This window comes from Catharus ustulatus, chromosome 5 (assembly GCF_009819885.2).
Source record: "Catharus ustulatus isolate bCatUst1 chromosome 5, bCatUst1.pri.v2, whole genome shotgun sequence".
NCBI classification, from domain to species: domain Eukaryota; kingdom Metazoa; phylum Chordata; class Aves; order Passeriformes; family Turdidae; genus Catharus; species Catharus ustulatus.
In genome coordinates, this window is record NC_046225.1 from 867,890 (window position 1) to 895,350 (window position 27,461).

General features: G+C 46.4%; 1 protein-coding gene across 1 annotated transcript in view; it reads left to right on the forward strand.

Annotated features, from left to right (window-relative positions):
* The first annotated feature begins 10,189 nt into the window (after window positions 1-10,189).
* The window catches only part of ADAMTS3 (ADAM metallopeptidase with thrombospondin type 1 motif 3), a 51,821-nt gene continuing 34,549 nt past the window's right edge, over window positions 10,190-27,461 (forward strand). Inside the window, exons 1-3 of the mRNA XM_033060714.1 lie at window positions 10,190-10,279; window positions 11,041-11,068; window positions 16,376-16,761. Coding sequence (XP_032916605.1) covers window positions 10,211-10,279; window positions 11,041-11,068; window positions 16,376-16,761 — 483 coding nt within the window. The 5' untranslated portion in view covers window positions 10,190-10,210. The remainder of the gene's footprint in view (window positions 10,280-11,040; window positions 11,069-16,375; window positions 16,762-27,461) is intronic.

A 27,461-nucleotide genomic window follows, 5' to 3' on the forward strand; every position in this document is an offset into this window, starting at 1 on the left:
TCCTCTTCCTAGAACACAGATTTCACGGCTTACATCGAGTGACATTCTTTACAGCTGTTTTTGCTCTTTAACTATTTGTTTCTTTCCTCCGTAGCTCGAGGAAAGGATGGAAAAGGAGCCAAAAGCATCGTGTGAGTCAAGAGGTGCAGAAGTGCTGCCAAGCATCGGTTCCCACCATGGCAGGAATGCCTCCTGGGGAGGTGAATTCCTACGGAATGGCTCTGTGGTGGCTGGCACTGGCTGCAGCAGCAAAGTCATGCAGAGACAGGAACAAGGCAGCAGGTAAGAATCTCTGTCTCACTCATGCATCCAGACACTTGGTGGTTTCCCAGTCTGTGGTGTGGGAAGCATGTCAGCAGGTCATCCTTGGAAAACTTGGGCTGCTGAGCCAAGCAGGAAGAAGGTGAGAAAGGGAGTTACTGACTTGGGACTGCAGCACTGAGGAGGGAACCAGCCTCTGTCTCCAAAGCTTTTGCCTCCTTCACTGAAATAAGTAACCTGAGGTAAAAGATTCTTAACACTTTGGCCAGAGATTTCTTTTTCTTCTGTTTACTTCATCCAGTTTTAGACAGCTATCCCTGTCTCATTCTAAACTAATTCCAGCCACCACTGCTGCTGTATGGGCACTGTTCCAGCCTATCTGTGGCTGTGTGTGCCCTGATAATTGAGTGCCTGTGTGGCCCCAAAGGGCAGAAGCAGCTGCATCACCTCTCCATTTGAAATCATGTACTTGAAATAATCTTCAGTTTGGTGAGAAGTAGAGAATATTGGATAATAAAGTCAGGCTCTGATTTCTACGTGTTTATTTTAAAGACAGTGCCAGCCTAGTATCTTTCTGTGTCCTTTTAAATGGGAAACTGTAAAGTTTAATCTTCAACAATCAGGCCTGCCAATTCCCTGGAGCTCTGTGTTTTTGACCTGTCTAAAGAGTCTTCTTTCCTACTTTTCACTTGGTGCCTTTTCCCTTTGTTTCTTCTTGCTGCAACAATATCCTTTATTAGTCTGTATTTTAGGCTAAAAAACTCTTATCTTTTGGATGTACTCATGCCTTGGTGCCTGGCAGCAGCCCCATGACTTCCACACCAATTTTCTATATCACTGTGTAAAAATGTGAGTGCTTTGGAATAGGTGGAGTGGGATTAATCTAAATATATTTGGAAGAGGAGCCTGGAGCAGAGCAGTGGGTCAGTGCTGTGCTCTTGGCTCAGGCAGGATGGGCAGTCCCATCTCAGGCCAGCGCAGGTGGGGCACATCAGTGGAAGCTGGGATGAAAAAAATGCAAAGAAGAAGGGCTGGGAATGATATTTTGGCATAAGTAAAAATGGGAATAAAGCATCCTGTGCTGTCAGCACTTAGAACCATCAAGGGGAGTCAGTCAAAGCCCAGGTGGTTCACAGCCTCCACTGCCTGCAATGGTCTTTGGGCTGTGCCCACCAAGGGGACTCACTTTTGCTTCCAATGACTCAGTACAAAGGCACCTCTTATCCTCCAGCTGTTTTAGAGCATATTTTGGGAAAAAAAGGACAAATATTTTATTGTACAAATGTGATTGTCAGCCCAGAATATTTCAGAATATTTTCAACGCTGGTTTCTCCTCCTTTCATGTCCTTGGAGCTCTCTTTGAGCCTTTCAGATGTCTTTGCTGACTGGAATTTTTGAGCAGAGAGAGGAAAAGCAGTTCTCTTCAGAACTGGGGAGTGGGCTGCTTTTTCAGGAAGATTTAAGGTAGAGTTTAATTTTATGTGGAGCCTCCCATCCTTGAGGTACACTGTGGTGTTTTGTATGGTGATGTGATAAATATAGAAGGGTGACCTAGCAGGCAGAACAGAGCAACCACTCAATCACTTCACACATATAACACTGGACAGTAAATGAAGGGCTTCAGTAGCAGCAGGGCTGGGATTCCTGACCTCTGGCAGCTCCCACTGGGGTGATTTTAAGGAGTTACTGATTTCTTTCCACTCTGCCCCTTATCAGAGGGGACAGCTCGCTGCTGGCACAGGCAACAGAGAAAGGTAACTTCAAATCATCCCCACATGCCATTCCTGAACTCAGGAGTTAGAGCCAGATTGCAGTGTAGGAAAGCTTTCCTATAAACTCGGTCCAATACCTAAAAACCTTTTAAATGACCTGAGCTGGTGAGTGGTTTTGCTGTTTAAATCACGTGAAATACAGACCTTTATGGAGCTGGAAGTAAAAATAGATCAAATTGTGCACTTTTTATTCTGTTTGTCTCTGAGGTGTTAGATTCAGTAAAACCTGCAAAGAACAAGGAGTTAATCTACTGCAGAAGATAAAAGTGGTGTTACCAGAACATGCTGTTGCCAGCCCAAAGTAAGCAAAAAATTCCTGAGAATGCCCAAAAAGTACTGAGATTTCCGTCAAGTTTTAGTGGTCTGTGTGATTGCTTTTTCATCCTTCACCACCAGGTTTTAAGAAGAAAGCTTGGATAGTCAAGCTGTAATGTGTGAGCCTAAGCTCAGGAAGTATTTTGGTTTTATTAAGGAAAATGAAAAGTCTGTGCCTGTATTTCTTGTTGGGCAATTAGAAACACCATGTCCTACTGGAATGAAGTATGGCTTCATCCTTCAGAGGGAACTTCCTAGTTTGCTGTGGGTCCTGGGGATGACTGAAAGGCACTTGATTTACTATTTGGTACACACCAAGGAAGTTTTACACCAGCTGCTCCTGTGGTATTTCCAGGGAGGATCTCTGCTGTGGAATGAAAGGACACACCAGGTAGCAGTGCCTAGCACTCAGGAGTGGCAACTTCTGTTCTAGCCTCACCTCCTGCCAGGTGAAGTGACACACTTCCCTGTCTTCTGCTCTCTCCTCCCCTTACCTGGCTGGCTCACACTCCTTATCTTCTTGCTCCTTTTTTGCATTACCTCTGTTCTTTTAATTTTTGCAGTGTCCTTCTTGGCTCACCTGCACCTGCTCCAGAGCTGAGGCTGCACAATGCCTTTCAGCAAAGTCCTCTCTGCCGCTGTTACATTGGAGAAACAAGACTGAAGGGTCAGCTAACGACTGATGGATCCTGATCCGTGATTTGTGTGGGCAGGAGGGGAAAGGGATCAGCCCATGTGCCAGAGCTGAATTACAGAGTGTTTCTGGTTTGAATGTGGAATCCACAAGCTGAAGGCTGCCTCTCACTTTGCCCAGGGTTTGAATTCCCTCTTTCTCCTGGGCTGAATTCAAGTTTCAGTTGTGTAGATTGAAGCCTGTGAAAAGACTCTGGTATCAAGTGTCTCCTCCACAAAGCAGCAAGTAGTAAATTAAGAGACTAGAAAAAGCTCCATGCTACATGGCACTCTAGGAGAATCATTAATTGAGAGCTGTTTTATTTTACACTGAATTGTGATAGGCTAAGTCCTTTCTTCCTTTGAAATTAAAATGGATATTTTTTCTTTAAAATGCAGTTCTTTGCTAATAGGAATCCAGGTTCACAAATTCTAATTATTTGGCTATTTCACTGAAGGACAACGTACTCTTCCTCAGGCTCTGACAGGGGATAACCAGGTGAAGGATGCTGGCAGGGAGTGAAGCAAACAAGTGATGGCAGTTACTGATATGAAAGATTGTGTTGCTGGGACAGCTGTACAGCACCTCCTGGAGCCAGGGCCCATTAATACTGAATATTTCAGTCTGGATAAGGGTATGCAGACCAAATAAATCGATAAATATCTGTATTTCTGAAGTATTTCTCCATATAGTTATCATACAAAAGCAAAAGTGCACTATAAAACCCTCAAAAGAGGAGGGAGCTAGGACATAGATCACCTCCATTATAGTGAGGAATTTCAACAGAATCTGTCTTCACCTTTGAAATTCAGTGCTTTTAGAATGAATTTTAATCATGCCTCTTTATAACAACATGGTATGCATGTATGCTTGTCTGCTGTGTTTGAGGTCATGCACACTGATCACCTTCACTAACCAACAGAAAAGAAGCAGGAAACAACAAATAAAAATATATTTATATATATTTCCCCACATGGTTTCATGGGCATGCTTACCTCTCTGTAACGACACCACGAACTTGATGTGAATTTCAGGTATTATCCTGCAATTTGTTGCAAGCAGGCTAGAATGTAAATGAAATCCTAAAATATTACCAGATGTAGTGTTGTAGTCCTTTCTAAATGCAGATCAGAGCACTGGGCCTGTGCTGTCCCAGGGGTTTCTGGAGCTGCAGCCCCTTTGCCATAGCACAACCCTGGATAGTGCCAAGTGGTGTCACACACTGGAATGGGAGTTTGGTGTCACACACTGGAACTGGTGCTCACAGAGCAGCCTCCTTTAACTCCACTGGGATTTCTGTGCACATTTGTTGAAGCTGAACACGTGTGCTCCATCTGCACAAGGTGGGTAGGATTGGAAGTCCCTGCTGCTTCTACTTAAAGTTGCCTAGAAGTTGAGCAAAAATATTACTGTGGTCGTTTCCCCTCTTAAGCAGCATGCAGGGTATTGTTTCCTCTGCTTTTCCTTTTCCCAGGAACAGCAAGCAGCTCTGTTGAATGGATTCCTCCATGAGGTTATTTTGCAGGTCAGGAGGTTAGCTCACTTTTGTCTTTTTACTAAGCTGCTGCAGAAGAAACCCTCTGTGTGTTCTCCTGAATTGTAAAGGCTGGTAAGAAAGAGAAGCCAAAGTCATCCATTAATCCACATGCAAAGTCCTATTGAAGCTGCTGCAGTGAAAGCTCTCACATGCTGCCCTGGAAATAACCCCGGCTGTGACGTGGTGGGGTGACCCTAGGTAAGGTCAGAAGCTTGCTTCTCATTTTCATTTAAGCTTCTGTTTTTTAAACAGTGTTTGGGATTGTGCCTCGTGGTTGTGTTGAGCTCCTAAAGCAGCTGGAGCCCCCTTGAGAGGGAGTGGAGAAGGGGACTCTGAGGAGGCAGGGGTGTATCTGCTAAATTTGCCACTCTCTCCTCTCAACTTCCTGTTGTTTTGGCTTAAATATTTAATGACCATCGCCCCATGTGAGAGCAGCAAGTGGTATCAGGACTTTAGCTTAAGCTGCTTTGCAGAGACAAAGCACCTGTTTTAATTCCTTCTGGAAACAGAGGAGATTTGGAAGTGTCCCAGCAAATGGAAGGCAAAGTGGTAATTCCTGACTGCCTGCACACTTTCTCAGGAAGTGTGTGAATTGGAAGGATCTGTGTACACAGCTCCTGGCCAGGATTTTCAGGAGGGCTGAGAGAGCCAGGGGTGTCTGTCCTGGCATCCTTTGCAAGGTTGCAGCTGTGACACTGAGATGCATTCAGTGGAAAGATAGTGGCATCAACTGTTTGTCTCTTCTCTTCCTAGACACTGATACAATAAAATGCCAAGCTGATGTGCAGGGTTATGGCTAGGTTGGATGCAGTCTGCACCTTCCCCTGGTGCTGGTCAGCGTGCCCTGGGAGCAGCTGGCAGCTTCCAGGAACAGCCTTATCTCCTGGGATCCAACTGCAGTGCTTATTCAAATGCTGACCTCAGGCAGTGCTGGCAGCCTCCTCCACTGCTGCCAATGTTTGTTCTTGTGTCGTGGAATGACCTTCTGTAATAAAATCAAGGAAATAGAAGTGACAGAAACTACTGACAGGATGGGTTTGGAGTGTTTTGTGGGGTAATCAGGTAACATGGTAACTCTTTGGAGCAAGGGGCTGTGAGTTGGAGCTGAATCAGCCATTCCCATGGACTTGCTTAGGGAACAGATTTTCAACAGGATATTACTGATTTTTACTTTTCATATTTCATTTCTGTGGGGCAGCTTTTGCCTTTTCCGGGTTTAGGGAATCACGCCAAGCAAGTTGATTTTCATTACATGTGAGAGGTAAGGGAGTGCTGAAGTGTGACACCTCTCTCCCTCTGTATAGGAACATGTTTTGTGTGAATCAGTGACTGAAAAGCAACCACTGAAAATATATTCCCTTCATTTCTCTGCAGTCATCCCCCTCCCCAAAAACTTCTGTAAGAATGTGACTAAAACCAAAGCACTTTTTAAGTTACAAAGGAATGGTGGTGAGCTGGTGAAGCCAGCGGGAAATGAACCTAGAATCCCAGAATTGTTTAGGTTGGAAAAGACCTTTGAACCATCAAATCCAACCATTCACCTAGACATGGAACAGGGTTATCATTTCTTCTGGAGATTCAGGGTGGAATTAATTGCATTTTATTTGGCACACATTGTTTCAAAACTCTTCACCTCAGAGTAGGAACAATTTTATGGAATGTGCTAATTATACAAGATTCACAAACACTGCTTCTTTTCATTTTCATTTTTCACAATGTCTTTTTCAACTATAATTTTCATGTCTCACATTTTTCTCTCCAGTTTCCTGTGTCTTGTGGTTAAATCTTGACCGTGAATCTTGCTCTGCTTTGTTAAAAATAATAGGTGTGTTATATTTCTTCATTTAACAACCTGCCAGATTAATAGTGGCTGTAAAACAATTAAATATGGTTGTGTGGTTTAATATTCCCAGTTTTAATGCACCATGAAGGAGAAATGAGAGCCATTGTCTTTTATAGAGTGCTTGGGTTTCACATACAGTCTGGCAAGCTTTGTCTGACACCTTGGTACTGGGATCTCCTTCTTACTCAGAAAATGCCAAAAAAAACCTTTCTGTGCAGCTTTGGAAATCAAATGGCAAGTCACTGGGTGGCAAACAAGGCTCAAATGTTAACGGTGCTACCTCAGCCAAAAAGGCTTTGGGACCTTTGGAATGCACGGCTGGAGTTGTCACGGGGCAGCTGGAGGAGGTGGGATTCTGCATTGCAGCAGCAGTGGTTTACAACATAAAATTTGTAAATTCTCCTTGTCTTTAAGGCTGGAAACCTGAGAAGGTCAGGGTCATGTGTTCTGGTGTGCCACAGAGCAGGGTCTGGGTCTGCAGTCACCCTGCCTCACAGGGGATTCCATCCTTGTGCTGCATTTCCATCCAGGCTCCATGGAGAAGGAGAACCTGAGGCACATCGGTCATTCAGGGCAGTCAGCTTCTGACACCAAACCATATTTTAGCAGAAAGAACAGAATTAATGCCTTCCTAACTGGCTGCTAGTAAGAAAGGTCATCAAATGCACATGTAGATCAGAAACTCAATAAATTGCAGTGATTCCTAAATACCAGGAAATGTCACTGCAAAACTGAGCATTAAAACGTGTGTGGACAGGATCAGTGAAGAGTGGGATTTGTCTGGATGATAGCTGTTATTCCTAGATGTTGTAGTTAGGTTATAAATATAACTATAAATATTCCTGCTAGGTGTTACAGTTGAGTTTACAAGGGGCTTGTCTCAAACAATGAGTATTTTAAGCTTGGATTAAATAGCATTGCAAGAACTCCTGGTCAGTAACTTCTAGTGGTTCCAGAGAGGCAATAATCTTTACATTTTCTCAGTTTGAATTCTTGCTCCAGTTAAGCCTGACTTTGACATTGTTGCACACACCTCTGCTGCAAGAGCATGTGGGACCTCACGCAGACTCTGTTCCAGATCAGGTAATGCCATGTTTTACTCCCCTGAGTATTTTCCCTGCCAAATCCTGCTGCAGCCTTCCCACTCCAAACCCTGGCCCTGTGCAAAACCTTCCAGACAGTCCAGGGCCTCTTTGCTTCAGGCCCCAGTCTAGGTTCATGAAATATTTGTGGCTGTCAGTCTCGTGCACCAGCCAAAGTTGCACAGATGCAGAGAGCCCGTCTGAGGGAATTTAGAATTGTAAATGCCTGACAGATTTTTAACAGCTCTATATATGTATACACATATGTAAATACATACATGCATATGTATGTGTAACAGACTAGAAATACACACAAGAAATCTATGATTTCTCTGATATGAGTGCCAAACTGGGACTGGGCTGCTGGAGATGAGAAATGTCTTAAACTGAACTTTCAAATACTGCCTTGATTTGTGTGTGTTACAGGAGCGGCACTTGGTGTGGTTTCTTATTTGAAATAATGGGGCATCTAATTTTAACACCTTATTTTGCTTTCTTACAATTCTGTCAAGCCTTTGATAGAAGACAAAACAGAGTATCTGCCCTGGCCCCCAGCTCTGTCTGGTGTGTATCTTGGTTCCTCTGACATTTAAAAACTTTTTAAGCCAGTTTGACAAAGTTTAGTAATTTAGGAGGTAACAGACTTAACACTGTATTGCAAGAATGTTTTTGAGAGCATAGAATCAGCTTTACTGGAGGCCAGGACTTTGTATCCCTGTGCCCAAGACAGGGCTGGGACTCGATGAATTTAAGGTCTGGTCCAGCCCAAACCAGTCTGCGATTCCCTGAAGTGCCCCTGTAATGAGCCTGAATGAAACACCTGAGACTGTGCACATTTCATGGTTTCATCAGATGAACAGAAAACAGGTGGCTTACAACAATCAGGTGTGTCACATTACAGCAAAGCCCACAAGGACAACGAGGTTGTGTTCAGGGTTTAAATGATGTGCATAAATAAGGTTTGAGGTGGTCTAGTGAACATCCATGAGGGAGGTTAAGTGGGGAATCGCTGCACGGTAAGTGAAATAGCTTTTCATGTAGAATTATGGAGCTGACACTTTACAGTACCTCCGCCTTTCCCAGTCTGGGCTTTCCCAGAAGTGGCTCTGTGCAGCTGCTGGTGCTGCTTCGTGTTTTATGTGCACAAGTGACTGTGCACTTGTAATAACAGATGCATTCCCACTCCCTCAGAAAAATTCCTCTTATTTCTTTGCTTTGTGAGGGGATATCATGCAGTTCAAGATCCGTGTCCTTTGAAACAGCAGGGCTGCTGTGGTTGGAATATTCAAGGTATCTCCTGAAAAATCAAGGCTGAAGCTCTCCTCTTTAATGTTGCTGTGATGCGATTTGGATTTAGTAGAATCTGTTTTTTCTTTTTCATGTTGATACGATGATTTCTGGCAGGGAGGTCAACTTAAAAATTCTAGTTAAGCTGTCACATGTATTCTGAGGACATTTAGCAGCAGCAGATCATGTGTTTGTGCTACTTGAGGCCAACAGAAAGTGAATTTGGTTGGTTGTGATGTTTCACAGGAGTGGCTATGCACAATGTACAACAAAATGGTTTTAAATTGGATTTTAAATTGGGATCCAGATGTTATAACACTGCCTAATTCTGACACTGAAAGAAATTCAGTCCTCAGTTGAACGCTGCTGGAGTTCAGGGATGTCCGAGTGGTTGATCTCCACCCCCTGGAAAGTTGCTTCCCCCTTGCGGATGCCCCAGTGGGATCTGTTACAGGTTGGTTATGCACAGCTTCAGCTGGGTAGCATCTCCTGGGGCAATGAAGGTGTACAGAGTGTGCTTGTGCAGGTTTCTGTCTGTGGGAAGTGCTGTGCAAGCGGATTTTGGGTTCTGCCCTGCCTTTTGTGTGGTGTGCTGAGCTCCCAGCTGCTGGGAGAGAAATGGCTTTGTGGTCACACTCCAGTCCAGTGGGACCCTTGGGAGCTGTGGAGACAGAACATGGGGTGATGGTTTTAAACTGCACAAGCACCAGTTTAGGTTAGATGTAGGCAAGAAGGTTTTTTACCATGACAATGGTGAGGCCCAGGGAAGCTGTGGCTGCTCCATCCCTGGAAGTGTTCAAGGCCGAGTTGGATGGGGCTTGGAGCAACCCAATCCAGTGGCACCCATGGTAGGGAGTTGGAATTAAATGTGCTTTAAGGCTCCTTTCAATTCTGGGATTTTAAGACTGTGGCTGTTGCCGTCTGCCTTGTGTTAATGGGAAATATGGAAGCTTGAGGATGTGGTCCCGGGCTGGGAGCTGCTCTGGGAGTGCCTGCCAGGGTGTGATGCAGGCAGTGATGGTGGGTGGGAGGGATGCACGCATGGATGGACGGACGGACAGCAAAGTTGTTTCCCGGTGGATTTCAGGCGCACGGAGCAAGGGCGGGGAGCGCCGAGGATGCAGCGGGAGCACAGAGACAGGATTAGCGCCTCGGCGTGCGGGTGCGCGGAGCCGGGCGGGCTCCCCGGCGGTTCCCCGGCGGGCCGGGCCGTGCCTGACGTGGAGCGCCGGCTCGGCCGGAGGCGGAGCTGCCGCGGGTTTATCAGCGCCGCGGGTCGCGGCGGGCGCGCAGCAACAGGCGGCGCGGGGGACCCGGCGCCTCTCCGCCCGCCCAGCCGGCCCCGGCCCCGCAGCCGCCGCCGGACGCAGGGAGGGCAGCGGCAGGAGGAGGGAGCGGGCGGAGCGCGGCCGGGGCCGGGGCGCGGGCGGCCGGCTCGGGATGGTGCTCCTGCCCCTCTGGCTAGTGGCAGCCGCGCTCCTGGGGGCCCGCGCTGCGCCCGGCCGGCAGGTGAGAGAGGGAAGGAGAGAGGGAGGGGGCGCGGGGATCCTGCCCTCCCCTTCCCTTTTCCTCCGCGCTGTCCCACGGGTCCTGCCCCGGGGTCTGCGGGCGGCACCGGCCCGGGGCGAGGAGAGGCTGCGGTGGGCGGGCGGCTCTCTGCTGTGCTGCACACCGCTGCATCCAAGAGCCTGGAACCGGACACGGCATCCCCGGCCCGGGCTGGATCCTGCAGCGGCAACCCCCGGGTCCCTTCCCTCTGCATCCTCGATCCCCTCAGGCTGGCAAGAGCGAGTACCAAGCCGGCAGTGAGCTGACCATCACATCGGATCACTGCCACCGTCCCTGCGGTCACTGGGGTCCAGTTGGCTTTCCCATTCTCTAGCCTAAATACAAAGAGCTGTCAGCTCACAGCTTCCTCTCTGCCCCAGCACCCGTGCTTCTTGGAGCTTATTGCTTTCCTGCTGCTAAATCCCTGCTTTGGCCACCAAACTTAATTTTTGGCACAGTGTCACAATGTATAGAACGGGTCATTCAGAATCAGGATTGCTTAGCAGCTCTATTTGTGTTAAACTTGCTGAGGACTCCGTTAGTATATTGATGGGAACAGATGTTTATTCAGTTAAGGAAGAACTGACATCCCTGGAAACCAAATGCAGAAACGTATAAAATAGTGCAGCACTGGCCAAGTGATTTTTCAGCCTTCTGCCATCCCCCATTGCATAGTAATTACACTAACAACTTTGTGCATGTGTTTCTTTTCTCTTCTGCAGACTGGTAAAGAACAGCAGATCCAAATAGGTAAGTCTTTTCGGCTATTATTCCTGCTATCAAAACAGAAATAAAAGAAGTTAGCTCAAAGACTAGTTGTTTCTGGAGAAATGATCTGTATGCAGGCAGGCATTCCCTGTGCACCCCCACCACTGCCACCCAGGAGCGTTTGTAGTTGCAGTGACGTGGCATGGCTTGAATTTGCATGCCCTCTCGTGCTGCGGTTTTGCATCTTTGTGTGTCTGTGCTTCCCTTCTGAAACACAAACCAATCCAAGTTGTAACATCCATAGCTGGTCACTGCTGCCTCGTGAACTGATAGACCTGGGTAAGAAGGTGCTGTGCAGCGAGTTCAGGGCCAGGGAATGCCAGTCTATGTGCTCCTTCCCTTAGCCAGTGAGAAATGGGTCTTTTACCATCCTAGTCCTGAGTGGGTGTCCCTGCCCACGAGTGTCCCTGCCCACGAGCCCTCCCTGGTGCTCTTCCACAGTGGGAATGGACCCCAGGCAGTTCTGCTTCCAGCTGCGGTTGGACCCCCAGCCCTGAGGTTTTGGTTCAGCTTTTGTTCAGAAAAGAATTTCAGGCATTTCTGTGAATTTTGGAGGACTTGTCTCAGCTTCAGTTCTGGCACTGCGAGCTTCTGGGCTTAGGTTGGTTTCCACCATGATCAGTGAATAATGGGAGCAGAGACAGTGAGGTACATTTAAAGCTAATTGGCAAACAGAGGGTTTTTCCAGTGGTATGCTGATCCTGTCTTTTATTTCTAGTCCTTTCCATGAGAAATGGATTGTATTTGAATTTCAGAAACCATAAGCTATATAGGAATGTGTCTTTTAAATTACACAGTACATCAGGCAAAATTCCTGAATCTGCAAAACAACTTTTTGTCCTTTAATGTCTTCCTTTCTTCCACAGCCCTGGCACTGCTGTAGTCAGGAACATTTGGGGCTGAATTTGATCCTGTAAATTCTGATTCAAAAAGTACAGAACCATAGAATGCTAAAATGGTTTGAGTTGGAAGGGACTTGAACAATCATCTCGTTCCAAACCCCCTGCCATGGGCAAGGACACCTTTCATTATCCCAGGTTGCTCCAAGCCCCTTCCAACCTGGCCCCATTCCAGGGATGGGGCAGCCACAACTTCAAACTGTGGCTTGCTCATTTGAGAGTGTAGTGCCTCTGAGGTAAAACCTGCATAGGGTCTGCTTGCAAATGCACTGTCCTACTTCTGAGTCCCCACAAAGCATTGCTTTGCATTGGTGGTGTGTATTTTGAGTTGGCCCAGGGCTGGCTGCTGTCAGCAGCTGATCTTTTCTTGTAGCCTGAAAAGTCACCTATGGAAATTAAGGCACCTAGGGATTTATTTTTGTTAAATATCATCACAGGCTGCAATACAGGGATGGCAAGTTAGCACACCTAATTACCTGCGTTCATGCTCGAAGTGCTGCAGTGCCTGGGAGCTGTCAGGAGCAGTCGTTCTGTGTCACTCAGCCTGAAGGTGCTGATGCTGTGCTGCACCTTCGCCTCCCACGCAGCAGAGCTCTGTCCCTGCTCAGTGCCCCTTCTGGGAGAAGCCTGTGACACAGCTGTGCTGGGCCCCACCGCCTGCAGGAAGCACCTGCAGAACACCTGGAGCTGTGCAGAGGCTGCAAAAACCACCAAATCGTCCATCTCTGGAGCTGTCTGTGTCCCTGGGCCAGGTGGCAGTGAAGGAGAGGAATGAGGACACCAGAGACTTGTCCCACATCAGCCTCTCTCCTTGCAGCCTCTTGCTTTTATTCATCCAGCTTCACAATATCCAGATCCCACACAGCCTCATCCCTTTTCAGGTGCAGTGCTGAGTGGGAATTCTCAAGGAATCTGTCCCCTTTTCTTGTCTTCTCTTTCTTTCTGGGCGTTCCTGCCACCTAAAGGCAGCCAAACAGAGAGCAAATGGTAGTTCTGTGGTGACCCAGGTTGTTGAGAGGGACCAAAACTGCTCTGTTGTTTCTGGAGGCCACCAGCCAACAATGAAGCAGAAAAAGGTGATGATAAAACCCCTGCTGGGCATGTCCAGTGGTCTCCACATCATCTTCTCTTGTTAAGCATCACCTTGCTAAGTGACCAGAACAGCTCTGTGCTCATGCCACTGTGCTTATCTGCAGGACACAAGTGTCATCTCCCAGAGCATGGCACAGTCTCTTTATGGAAATGCTGTCCTCTTCATCCCCACAGCAGCAGGTTACTGGTTTTTCTCCAGTGCTTCCACTGCACTGCCATCCAACAGCTTGGGAATTCCAGGCAGAAACTTCCACAGTGATGCTCTGGAGATGTCACCTTAGATCCAGTCCTTTTACTGAGGTACCTGAGCTTCCTGACCTCGAACCACGTCCAAATGCATCTTCCAGTGGGGAATCTCTGGTTTGCAGATTGCTGGGATTGCTCATCATCCCATCCTGCCTTTATGGAATGGCTTGGGACTCAGCAAGAGAATCCCATGCATGTGCGTGGGATGTTACCAGGAGTCCCCCACATTTCTTTTCTTGGGTAGTTTGGTTTAGGCATAGAAAAATAATTTGAACTTTGAGAAATTCTTCCTTTCCCACTGCTGCCACCGATTTCCACATAGATTGTGCCTTTGAAATCTTCTCAAGTGGATGTCCGGGCATTTGGCATTCTGCTGTGGACAATCACCTGCGTGGTTTTTGATCATTGTATTTCACAGAATCTTATGCATAAAAGCAACTGTTTTTCCAAGTCTAGGTGATAAAAAAAGTTTAGGATTTTCGAACTTCCGTTGACCACAGCTGTTGTACAGTGCAGAGACAGCTTTTGTGAGCCAGGGGTGTTAATTCTGCAGTTTCACGAGTCTTTGAGGGGAAAGAAATCCCAGACAGCTCTCTTCAGAGGCATTCTCTAGCTAATTATGTTTTGGCACACAATGAAAGAATGTGATCTTCCTTCTTAAGTGCTTCCTTTCAACCTAAACATTGTGCAACTGGAGCAACATTTTAAGGCCAGACTTTTTTTTTTTAAAACGAAGAAAATTTACAGTTAAGTGCTTTTCCTCTTGCTCTGATCAGCCCTGTCAGCTTTGAATTAGAGCAGATCGACTCAGAAATTTTAGCTTAGGAAAGGGAGCACCTACAGCTGGGATAGCATTTCCTCAGAGCGTGCAGTTTGTGGAAAAAGGGTAATGTAAGTCAGCAGAGGAGTTCAGATGTCTTTGGGATTCAGTCATGTCCCATTTAATTTTAATTGCCTTTGAACAAAAGGCATTTCCTTTTCTAGCTCAGCATTTACAGACTCTGGAAAAGGCTTTTGCTGACTCAAAACCTTGACAGTTCCTATTTTCCAGCTTTTGTTCCCACCTTCTTGGGGCTAGCTGGCTGCTCTTATTCGCAAGATAGCTGGGTTTTTCCCCCAGCCTGTGGAAGCTGGGAATTCTGCTGCGAGGTGTGCAGAGCAGTTTCTCAGTCGTGTGGTGAGCACAGAATTTGATCGCCAGACTGTGGTCTCTGGCACTGAATGTCCTGCTTTAAAGAAGAAAGAAAAAAAGCCACGAGGAGTCTCAGCAAGGTAGAAGGCCCAATGTCAGCCTGGGAATGAAATCCCAGTGTTGAAGCACCGGGAATGTGAGGATCTGTGTTTTTACTTTGACCCAGTTAGAACGTACAACCCAGCAGCTCTGTCTCCTGGGCATGGCCTGGTGTCTAATTAATAAAAATGACTTTAGAGTTTTAATTTGGTCCCTTCTCTAAGGAGACAGATTAACAGTGCTGGCTCAGAATTCCCAGTGTTTTAAATGGGAATTATCCTAAGGATAATGGCCTAATTAGGATGCCAGTTTTAGAACCTGATCTTGTGGGTGTATGGCAAAATAGGTGGGGTTGGCTGCTGCTGAAACCCACCCTGTGACTGCTGGCTGTAGGATGTGGGGTACCAATGGGCTTGGAAATGACTTTTCTAGGATATAGTGTTTGTATAGTAAGGCATTTATAGTGCCAGAATTTACATGTGTGCATCGTACTAGTGCCAAACATTGTTTTTCTGTCAGATTCCTCAGTAACTGGCTGAAAGAATATTAAAAACAGTTTCATGAAGCCATTGGGAACATTTTCTTACTAAAGTTACTTGTTGAAAGAGTTAGTCTCTTAAAACCAGCAGCTCTTGCTACCAGGAGAGAGGAACTGGCTACTGAGCTTTTCCTCTGTTCATTCTCCCACTGATCCACACTGGGAGCAGGTGAAATTTAGCTCACTTAATTAAGTGTATTTATGTGAGGAATTCTCAGTGGCACTTGGCACTAACATCAGAGCTATCCAATCCTGAAGCTTTTCAAATGAAATTCTCAGTAATATCACTCTGACACTGCTTTCACCAACTCTCCCAGGAAGAAGGGAATAGGGAATAACTGTTATTGAGCAAGATGTCTTTTTAACTCTCAAGTAGTCAAATACCTGGGCTTATACTTTGAGCCTTGGGCCCATTCAGAGCAGCAGTGTGGCTCACAGGTTGGCCTGGTCCTTCCCTTACAGCCTGAAAATCGGACACTGAATGTCCTGATTGCTGCCAGGTTGCAGAGGTCTCACTGAAAAGATAAACTCATTTCACTGGATTTGTTTTCCAGTGGTGTGAAATTACTTGAAGACGTGTTGCCTTAGCTGAGGGTTGTGCCATAGAGCTTCTCCAGGATTAGGACTCCACAGTGTGACTTTGCTGGGTTTATGGCTTCTCTCAGCTGCACTAAAGTGCAAGATTTAGGGTCAAATTTGTGCAGGTCTGTGTTGGGTTTTTAAGTAATTAGATTCTCCACAGAAGCAAATTCTGTGTCAGGTGTACAACAGAACTGTGTGACATTTCTTACAGGTGAATTTAGAAGGGTCTGTGCCTCTCCTGGGGGTGTTAAGCAAGCCTGAAACCCACAGGAAAATCCCCAGATAAATGTCAGTGAATATTTCAGGCTTTTCTCTGCAAGTCTTAGGAAAATAATTTTTACAGTAACAATTGATAGGAGGAAATTCTTCCATGTGAGGATGGCGAAGCCCTGGCACACACCGGGTGCCCAGAGAAGCTGTGGCTTCCATTCCTGGAAGTGTCCAAGGCCAGGTTGGATGGGGCCTGGAGCAGGACTGGATGGTCTTGAAGGTCCCTTCCAACCCAGACCGTGTTGTGATTCCATGGTAAAAGAGGAGCAGTGGCACGTCCCTTACGTTTCCCCATGTTAGTAACTCAAACAGGAATCCTGCAGTGGGATTTTGGAAGGGGAGGTGTAAGGCTGAGGGGCCCTTCAGTCTTTGGACCCATTCCATGCCCTTGTTGCAGTTTGAGTTTGGTTGTTGGTCGTGTTTCCTGGCAGGCCTGCGAAGCAGCAGCCCGAGGCCGTACGGGTTGGTGATCCCCATCAGCACCAGCGCAGATGGAAGCTTCGTGTCCCACGTGCTGTCGGCGCGGCACCAGCGGCGCTGGGCGCGGGAGGCGCCGCACGGCCCCCGCCAGCTGTTCTTCAACGTCACCGCCTTCGGCAGGGAGCTGCAGCTGCGCCTCACGCCCAACACCCGCCTGGTGGCTCCCGGCGCCGTGGTGGAGTGGTACGAAGACTCTGCCGACACCGGCGGGGCCAACTCCAGCCACGGCACGGAGCGCCTGTGGAAGAGAGAGCCCCTGTGGACCAACTGTGCCTACGTGGGGGACATCACCGACATCCCCGGGGCTGCCGTGGCCATCAGCAACTGCGACGGGCTGGTAAGGCTACTCCCCTGGCATCTGTGTCTCGTGTCACGCTCTGTGCACAGCTTTTGTTGCTGTTACACACACGTTCCTCGTGATGTCATTTACAGAACTTTATTTCTTAAATCCCTTAGAAAATATCAATGCCCTGATGCTTTGCTTTAGGATGATTTCTCTGAGGTTGATAAGCAAAGTTCTTTTTTCTCCGGTGTGAGAGAGCAAGCTCAAACCTACATGTCGTTGGGTTTCCATTTTATTTGCACAAGGTGCTGCAAACAGGAAAATTAATAATGAAGACATTTTCAGATTTAAAAGGCGACCTTTTGTTAACTAAACTTAGAATCTGGTGTCCAGATCATCCCTCTTTGCTTCTCAGGTACCAAAATGAGGGGCTGCCCTGTTATTCAAGAATAGCAGTGTTTAGTTTTAAAGCGTTCATTTATAAAGTGAACACGCTTTTTGTTCTCTTAGATGCACTTCTGTTTCATCAGGAGGTGTCATATGAGAACTGGGTGGTTCACATGTGTACTGGGTTTGTTTTCCATCTGTCTGCGAACACGCAGGTTTCCCTGTGGCTGAGCAGATGCCCAAATCCCAGAATGAAAGGCTGGGCATATCTGGAGCCCACACACCATTCCTTGATTGGCTCAGGCAGCAGGCAAAGCCAGCAATCCCCACCTTGTGCTCCATAAGGAGCAGGAGCACTGGTGGAACACGCCTGCAGTGTCCAGGGAGATGAATGTCCTGGTTACTCCCCTGCTGTCTGGGACAGGAAAAGTCTAACAAGCATCCTTCCGTGAAAGTGGGGTTCCCACTTCCCACAGCTGCCACGTGGTCATAAACTGATTCCATTTTGAGATAAGTCCTGGCTAGGACTGCTCCCACCTCCGCAGCAGCAGCAGTCACTGTGGGAGTAACTGCAGACATGGCTCAGAATCCCCATTCTGACCAAAACCCCCTGAATTCCCTTGCTCAGAGAAGGGAAATGCTGGTAGTGGTTATGTCAGAGGTGATAACTAATGTCAGTTTGGTGTGTTCTGGAGGTTTTTGGTGGGTGTTTTGGGACAGCCAGTGTACTGTGCTGACAAAGGCCAAGCACACTCCTGGCTGGCTAGGTGTAGCTTTCAATAGAATCATTCTGATGAATGAGAGCCTGGGACTGGCAGCTGCATTTTGGCAGTAAGCCTGAATAAAGTTGTGTAGAGACAGCACATGAAGACAAGAAATTGGATTAAATGGAATTAGATTAAGGAGAGGAGCTCTGTCACAGATTGCCATGTGGCTGCCAAGCTGCTTGTGGTGTGTTTTCAGGTAAAGGGAGCCAGAGGGGACTTTTGGAGTGGGAGTGGCTTCACAGTGACAGGGGACAGGGTTGGATGGGATGTTGGGAAGAAATTCTGCACTGCAGATGGTGAGGCCCTGGCACTGGTTGCCCAGGAAAGCTGTGGCTGCCCCATCCCTGGAAGTGTTCAGGACCAGGTTGGATGGGCTTGGAGCAACCTGGGATAATGGAACACGTGCATTTTTTCCTATAACATCCCATGTGCTTTCCATGGTTTTGGGGACTAGAGCAGGAGAGCATGGGCATTTTCTTTGAGGAGTGGTGGATAAACACTCCTGGGTCACTCTTGCCTCTCTGTTCACCTCGACCTTTGCTGTTTTAACATCTCTTGGCGCTCTAATCATGTGAGTGTGAAAGAAATAAATAATCCTGGAGATTTATTTTATGGTTTTTTCCTCCCAGCATGTCCCAGGGTAGCAAAAGGAACTTGCAATTACCTTCTCTGGCCCCTCTGTTGCTGTATTATGTGTCTCTCAACCCAGCTAGCATATTTGGTCCTCAGTGTATCCTGAAGATGTGAAGGGTGAGATAATATGGCTTAACAGAAACTGGAACAAGAGTGAGAAATTCTAGGGGCATGTGTGTGCTGCAAAGATTTATTTTTGACTTCAAAGGAATTTAGACACTCTCCAGAGTGGCCATTTAGGTTTTGAAATCTTGGAGAGAAAGTGAAGGGAATCACCAGGTCAGCATTTGCACAATGTATAACTTGTATACAAGAGGTTTGATATCCTAAGAGGAGAAGAGCATTTGGTGCTAAGTTTTGATTGTTTGGTAGTAAATATGTGGAATAATTGGCATTTTCACAGTCTTTCCCTGAATCTAAACTTACATTTAAACCTCCAAATACTTGAACACTTTTGTTTTGAAATAGTTCACATATCTGCTTTTGCAGTGGAAGTTGTCTGTCTGCCATCAGTTCTGCGAATTCCTGTCTTCACATCTGCTTCATCTCCCTTGGAAATGACCCTGTTTATTTAAAAAAGCCACATGCATGTGCCTGCACTTGTCATGGCAGAGGAGCCCTTCGTTAGTCACGGAGGAGCTGCCTCTTGTCCCCTTTGCTGGTGCTTCCACAGCTTTCTGCTGCCTGTTTCTGCTGTTGTTTTGTCAAAACACCAGTATTTACTGTCAGAATCCGCCAGGAGTGGAAGGTGCCAACCTCAGGAAAATGCTACAAGTGTCTTAGGTTGTAAATAGAGACAAGACAGCAAGCCTGACATTAGAAATAGTGGCTTAAAACACTTTCTATCTGTTATTGTATAGAAAATCATCTTGGTTTCTCAGTTAACTTCCTGCCTTTGCAACAGACTCCGAGCAGGTGTTGGTGTGTGATGCCTTTAGCTTCTGCTTCCACTCTGAAGTGTCTGTGTAGCTGTGTCTCTGTGTTGGAGCTGGGATGTGGTTCATGCTCACATCCCTGCAATGCCAAGTGGCAGTGCTGGTTTCTCCTAGAGCGTTCACCTTGCTTGTTTCAAATGAAGGGGCAGGGCCCAATGCAATGAACCTTTAATCTTTGACTTCAGGTGCCAAGTGAAATGTGACTTCTTTTTTGTTTGTTGGAAATGATTTGGAGTATTTTTGTGTATTGAAATTCCATGGCCTTCAAGCCCAGGGCAGTTGTTTGAAGCACAGCTGTTTGCAAGTGGAAGATGCTCAGGAATCTGCCTCTCTTGTAGTGTTCAGCTGCCAAACCAGGGAAATCCTGGAAGACAGACCAAGCATCAAGGATAAAAAAAACACCCAAATGTGCTTAGATCTGTCATTTGTGACAGATTATTCCTCACTTGCTTATTGCTATCCCCTTTTCCAGGGATATGGAGATGTGAAGAAACATGTCTGTGCATGTTCACAGCTACTTTGCTTTGGCAAATCTTTTGGAAATACAGGCTGGAGTATCTCAGACTGGAGATAATTGCACAGGCTTTAAACTTGGTTCAGGAAAAGCTTTAAAAATCTGTGGGAGTTGGGGCGTGTGGGATCCAAGGAGTTTCAGGGCATTTTGATTTGTTTCAAATCCCTTTTTATTACTGTTGTTTCATCAGGACTCGACTGCTAAGGCTTATTTCTTCTTCCTGTGTTGGTTCTAATGTACTGTTTCAGCATGATTCCGCCCAAGCTGGCAAGACAGAGTTCTTAAATGGAGAAACATCTTTCTAGGAGCTGATGGTGCTTTATCCCAGTGTGCTGGAATAGCATTTTGGAGACAAATGCTTGAATTGCTGCAGAGCATCTGGCTGTAGAAACTCGGAAACATGGGAAACTTGCTGAGTGTGGGATTGGGTCTGGGATTGTCTCCTTGGACCTGAAGGTTTCCAGTCCAAGCTGGGGGCTGTGGTGGAGGGGATGTGTGGTCATCCCTGACTTTCTGGGAGGGCAAAGCACAAGGAGAGCAGAGGAGGCCCTGGGGAGATGGAGGCGGCTCTGGCCGCGTGCCGCTCGGGGCAGATGGCAGCAGTGTCTTAGGCTGATTTAACACTGTGATATTCCTGCTCCCCTGCCTTGCTGCTCTTCCCACAGTAATTCCCTCCTTGCCATGAACTGCCCTGACCTGCTGTGCCTGCCCTTAGCGCTGGCATTTCACTGTTCTTGGCAGCATGATGAGCTGGGCGTGATGGGCTGCAGCTGGACTCCATCCCCGTCACCTCTCCGCTCTGCAGCACTTCCCGCAGGCTAATGCAGGCTCCTCAGCCGTGGTAATCCGTAGTAAAGAGGATTTCTCAAAGTTCAGCAACTCCAGAAACTTGGGAAAATGCATTCCCTTGTTCAGGGCTTGGGGCTTCCTGAGTAAAACAGAGGGGAGGAGCACTCATTGAGAAGGGAGGCAACGGGGACAGAAGTCAAGTGTCAGTGTAGTGTAAAATGATAAAATCTGGAAATTCTTTTACATGTCTGGTTTGCTTCTCCCTGAAATTATCACTCAGAGTAAATGAGTACTTCACCCTCACTTCATGGAGCATAGTCAGAGTTTATGCAGATGGTTGCTCTATTTATTTATTCTTGTTTGTTTTCATGAATTCTTCTAATAGGGCCAGATTTGGTCTAATAATAGGTTTGCTTCATTTCCAAGCTCTTGTGTCTCCTCCCGTCTCTCCTGCCTACTTTTAAACACAGACTTTGAGCCTTAAAAATCAGGTGTTCTGACCACTCTGCAGAATTGCTCACCCTCCAGGCTGAGGAGAGATGCAGTGAGCTCAGGCTGGCATCTGAGTGACCTGTGATGTCATCCAAGGTGCCTTCTAGGAAAGGGAGCTTCCCTTTGGGACCTCTCTGAACAGTCAGCAGGAATAGCCCAGAACTTCTGAGCTTAACAACTACCCCAGGCTGGGCAAAATGTGCATGTGGTACATAGCCATGAGAGGAAAATCTGGTGCTCAGAAGACTCAGGTTTTTATTAGTCTCTTTTTTCCTGTCTTAGATTGGAGACAGTATTTGAAGATAAATTAAGAAACTTGACAGTCTAGTGTGGATGAGGTGAGGAGAGCATCCTCTAGGAAGGGCTTTAGGAACAGGCAGCTGGAGAGAGCCTGCCTGGAGACTTTTCATTAAAAATCTCTGCTTTGATTGCCACAACTTCAGACTTTTTTTTATAGTTTATTTCTGATGTTGAAAAAATAATTTTGTACAGCAAAGCACATGTTTACATGTAATCCCTCCCTTTTAAGCAATATATTTAGAGACTGAAACTGCTGTTCCAGATCAGTATGTGGTTAAAAAATGGTCTGGAACAAAGGGCTAGTGGTTGGGTGCTGCTCTGGATATGTCTTTTGTAGCTGTCATTTAATCACACCTTGTAGTCCTGGTGATGCATTTTCACAAAATATTGCTTTTAGGGCACTTGGCTAAAGAATTTCCTTTATGGATTTTTCCCTCTTTGTTTCCAAAACAGCAGATGCTTCTTAGATTCTTTGATTCCTGGAGGCTCACAGCTTACAGTGTCTAAAATAGCATCAGCTTATTAAAATTATTAAGTACAGCCCTTTTTTCTAGTTTTAGTGATAAATCCTGGATTGTACAGCTTGTGTGGACTCTTGATAACACACACAGAGTGCGTGAATTGGGCTCTCATTCCTCATCCACCTCCTGCCTCCACGTGTCACCTGTGGGAAAGTGTGTGTCCCAGGAGAAGAAAGTAAACGGGTCCTGAAATAGGCAATTAGCAAAATCCAATCCCTGCAGCCTCTCAAAGTTCTCATTGATGGTGGAGGTACAGGAGCCATATTCAGCAATGGCTTTTTTGGTGTTCCATGTTTATTCAGTGTTGTACGTACTTGGATCCGGAATTCAGCCTGCAAGGCACATGGTCTGATGTTTGCCAAGGAGAGAAAATACTGTGCCAGGTCATTGAGAAAAGGTTTGTCTGCTCTTTCCTGTTCTTAGTTTGCTCTTGGGGTCACACTGCTACTCTAAACACGATGCTCCCATCCAGGCTTAGAAACAGGCACGGAAAGAGCAGTCCCTTGGTTCCATCTCTGGCCCCTGGGTTTCATCAGGAGCTTCTTGAAATGATGGATAAAGTGCAGCACTATTGTTCCCATTAAAACAATCTTTGCTTTCACTTCTGTTTTAAATAGATACTTAGTTTTCATCGAGTGCTTCTGCTGCTTGGCTGAGAAGTTCAGTAAACTGCAGCCATGCAACACTGAATCAGCTTCCCTACCTCATAAAAATCCCTTTGTCATTTGACTTTCTTGGTTTATACATGACCAAAGGTGTGAAACTGCTTCTCCTTTTCCTTTAACAGATTTTCCATAGTTGTTTGGGGTTTTTTTCCTTTGTGCAAGGATGCAGAACCACTTTGAAACAAGAAGTTTGGTGGAAATATTTCTGGCTTTGATGCTTCCTAGCTTTTGATCCACAGAGCATTTCCATGCAGAGGAAGCTGCATCAGTGTTCTGTCCTCCTCTAACTCCTCTCTGAGGAGATGACTCCTGCTCACACATAGTTTGGACTGAGTTTTCTGTTACCTTGGAAGAGTGAGGATGCTGCAGCACCATTCTGGACTGTTGTGTACAGGCAGCACATAAATCAGCATTTCTTTTGTGTGCCACAGTAGAAACAGTGCTGCTGACATCCAGATCATGAGATCTTAGTATTTTGGCATTATTTTGTTGGCTTTACACTTTTGGAGCATTCAGCACTTGAAGGTCTCGTTTCCCCTTCTCTGAAGGCTATCAGATGTCCTCACTTTTTGTTTTCCTTTCCACATTGTGGAGGAATCTGTGACTGGTGTCATCCCATGACTTCTGGATCTGGGGAAACACCACATTTCCTGCAGAACTGGTGACCTTTGCCATCTCCTGTGCCATTTCTCCATGAAATAATTCCCAGCAAGGACCTGCTCTAAGTGACACCAAGACAAAACCTGTGCTCAGTAAATATTTCTGTGGAGATTTGCTGGGACCAGGGAGGTGCTTGACTGCTCTGAGCATGTTCCATGCATACTTTTCACTCTGGAATAAGTGATATTTTAAACCCACAGCTCCTTCTTTAAGGACAAAGCGTTTGGCCTGCCAGCTCCATGCGGCAGTTTGCTGGTAAAATGAATCCAGTAGGTTTTCCAAGAACAAAAAATAGAGACGTGTTTTTCCACATAAAATCAAAGTTTGTTTTTTTCCTCTGTGCTTTCGTGTAACTCTTAAGGGCTTCCACTGAGTTTTCTTAGGTTTTCTGAAAGGGGGAAAAAGAAAACCCAGCGTTTGGATCAAAACCAAGCATGGGAAATTTCAGCATAAAGGAATTTTCTGACGGATGTTTATAGAGGAGAGTGAAAAACTTAATTCCAGTCCAGTGCAGTGACCCAGTAAATGCTGATATTTTCTTTTCTTCTGTACAAATTCAACAGGATCTTGGTTAATTTGATGGCTCTCCCAAATACCTTTTGCTCCTTAAAGTGGTGTCAATTAGTATGTTGTGAGACTTCAATTCCTCTGGGCAGATGATTTCCTCTATTTGAGTAAGAGCTCCTAAGTATTCCAAATATTACTTCTAAGTATTACTAGGGAGTAACAACCTCCTAAGTATTGCCCATGGTTTGGAAGAGGATATTAAACATTCCTACACTTTCTTCCTGTTTCTGAATCTTCTGAACAAATAAGACTTCTCTTGGTAGCTGCAGAAGATTTTTGTTTTGATTTAAAAATCTGGTGTTAGTGATTGGTCACAAACTGGTGCTGGGTTAGTAATTCATGTGGCTGTGAGACTTGAGCAGTATCTTCTGTTTGAATCTTTCATAAGGTTCAACAATGGGTTTGATGTCACTAAATAAATGTGATCTCACTTGTGGCATGCACTTAGTAAGAATGAATCTCAACTCTCTGCGCTGCCATCCTTCAAGGATGGAGCCTAAAATAATACAAGGACTCTTGCTTTAATTCTGAGGTGCATGGCCAGGATAAAACATGGGCTAGAACATGGATTTTGTATCACACTGTTCTTCCAGAGAGGGAAAATGAGCTGTGGGATTTCTGCTTGCTCCTCTGGGAATCACTCCAAGGGTGCTGGAGCTGGAGGGTTAGTGAATGGGGATGTTTTACCCCAAAACTGGGGTGTTTTCCCAAAGCCCAGACACCTCCATGGAGACTGGAGGCCCATCCATGGAGGAGGAATTCCGTCTGCAAAGCTCCTCTGTAGGCACCCGGCAGCTGGATCAGTAACATCTGTTTCTCCAAAACGTGTGCAGTGCTGCAATATTGCTTTTTTCCAGCATTCCTCTAATGTGTAGTATTTTTTTATATGCCAAGTATGTCAAGGCCATAAATACTTTAGCATGCAGAAGATGTGAAAGGAGGGAAGTTTGTCCCTTTGGATGCCTTTCCCTTCCCTGCCAGACAGACCTGTTGGGGTGTGGGAGCACGGTGGGACTGGAGTGACAGGATGAGGAGGATTGCCTTCACCTGGCAGAGGGTAGGATAGAGGGAATATTGGGAGGGAACTCTTCCCTGTGAGGGTGGTGAGGCACTGGCATAAACTCAAGAGTGGCATCCTGGGCAAACTCAACAACCTGAGAAGCTTCTAGAGGATTTTTGAGAAGAAACCCGGAGAATCAGCTGGTTCTTGCCAAAATATGGAACCCATGTGGCATGGGAAAGAACATCCAGCCAAGGAACTGAAGGTATAACCCTGGAGCTGCACAAACTTAGAGTCTGTGTCCACCCACTGTGGCTCAGTTTTGGGGAGGCCGGCAAAGGGAAATGTGCTGCAGGCAAAGGTTGCTTCTTTGCTTTTATTTTCCTTCCAATAAATCAAGCAGTGTTCGGTGCAGCTCCAAGAACTTTTTGCCTTTGGACTGGGAAGTGGAGCAGCAGGTAGGTGTGACGCAGGTTTTGCACAGTCACCGAACTGAACCCACCTTAAGCCAACAGAGAGGGTGAAAGGTGGCAGTGTTTGGGGCTGAATCGGGGTTTTCAGAGCAGGCAGCACCTCCTTCATGAAAGCATGTTTCTATCCACTCCTTAAGAAGTTCAGACTGGAGGGCTGTCTCCAGGAGCTGCCCCCTCCCCGCTCCAGGTCCCAGGTGTTTGTCTTGGCAGGAGGCAGTGTCTGCTCGGCCGGGGCTGGGATATTAAATTGAGGGAACACAGAGCTCTTGATGCTTTTCAATAGGGCTTCTATTTAGGTAGGGCAGGATAGAGCTGTCAGCCACCTGTGATTGTCCAACAGGGAAAAAAGGAGGGATAAGTGGGGGAGAGCCCTGGCCACGTTTTCCAATTCCATCGATAGAAAGGTGAGAAGGAAGCGTTTGCTGGCAGGCAAAGCCTTGTGTAGGTTTGACTGCTGAGTCCTTTGCTGCAGTCCAGGCATTGGTGGATGGAGAAATCAAGGATGATATTGGCTGTGGGATGGCACAAGGAACCTCCTGAACTGAACTTCCCACATGTGGAGAGCCTTGGGAAGAGATTTTGCTACAAGCTGAATGATCAGTGTGTGGCCCAAAGTGAGAATTAATCTGGGGATCCAGATTCTGACATTTGGGGTAGTTCTCATTTTCCAGATATATTCCAGATATGTATTTCTGCAGTAATTTTTAAGGTGTAAGGAGTGGTTGGTTAATTTGATTTCCACAGAATGGAAATTTAGTTTCAATGGCCTTAAGCTGAAGGATGAAAGTTTGGGATTAGGTATTGGGGAGAAATTTTTCCCAGTGAGGATGCTGAGGCCCTGGCATAAGCTGCCCAGAGAAGCTGTGGCTGCCTCATGCCTGAAAGTGTTTGAGGTCAGGTTGGACAGGCCTTGGAGCGACCTGGGATAGTGGAAGGTGTCCCTGCCCGTGGCAGGAGACAGAACAAGTTGTTTTTCAAAGTCCCTGCTAACCCAACCAGTCCATGAATCCATGATTCTTTGTGGGAAACAAGAATCCATTTTGGATACTTGTAGGAAAACCAGACCATGGCAGAGTCCCTCTTTATTGGACCAAACCTCTGTTGGTCTTCATGAGAGTGAAGGATACTCAGCTTCTCTTGGTCAAATAAAGGCTTCTTCTGCCCCACCACATGTTTTGAAGGGTGGAAGGGGGAAGAGGCAACACTTGGAGAAATCTCCAGGCTTTGAAATTGTTGTTGTACAGATGGTGTTCTCACATCCCTATGTTCATTCCTGATATTTTTCTTGCTTTTTTCTTACTAAGGATGACCTGTAGCCTCCTGCTGCTGAGCAAGCTCCAACCTGCTTATTAATCTGCTTCCACTTATTGGCAGTCTGCTCTGCTTGGAGATGAATGTAGAGCCTTGAATGTGATGTTAAGTTTCAATTTTTAAGGCTTATATCTCAATTCTTCCCAGTGAAGACCCAGCACGTGGTGTTTCCAAATTGCTGTGTGTGACAGAGGGATGTGCAGATCCTGAGACAGATGAAGGATGTCTGTAATACAAATGAACAATCTCGTGTAGAGAGGTGCAGGGAAGCTCTGTGCATCTTGAATTCCCATATTGTGTTGCTGATTTGCTTAAAGCAGCTTTACAGCTCTGTTCTCTCCCTGTTCAGAGCTGGTTTAGGAGAAATAGCTGCTAATTAACGCCTCGGTTCCCTAGGGTGTCACATCAGTGTTTGAAAAACTATTTCTTTATAGTACAAGGGCACTAAGGACAGTTTAAAAACATAACTTAGAGCATTATCTCATTTCTGAGAGATTCTGTGCCTTACAAAAACACAGGGTGTTCACAATACAGATAGCAGCAGAGTTTGGGATGGAGACTGGGAGCAGAAGGTGGGAGCATCCTCTGACCTCGGGGTGTTGACATGGGATGGAAGGATGGGTTTGACAGCCCCAGCCTTTCCTGCTCTCTGGTGATCAGTTTTAGAAGCACTTGATAATGGCCATCAGTGTGACTGCTGAACAAACTTCCTGACGTTTTGAGGGTGGCCTTTCCAAAGC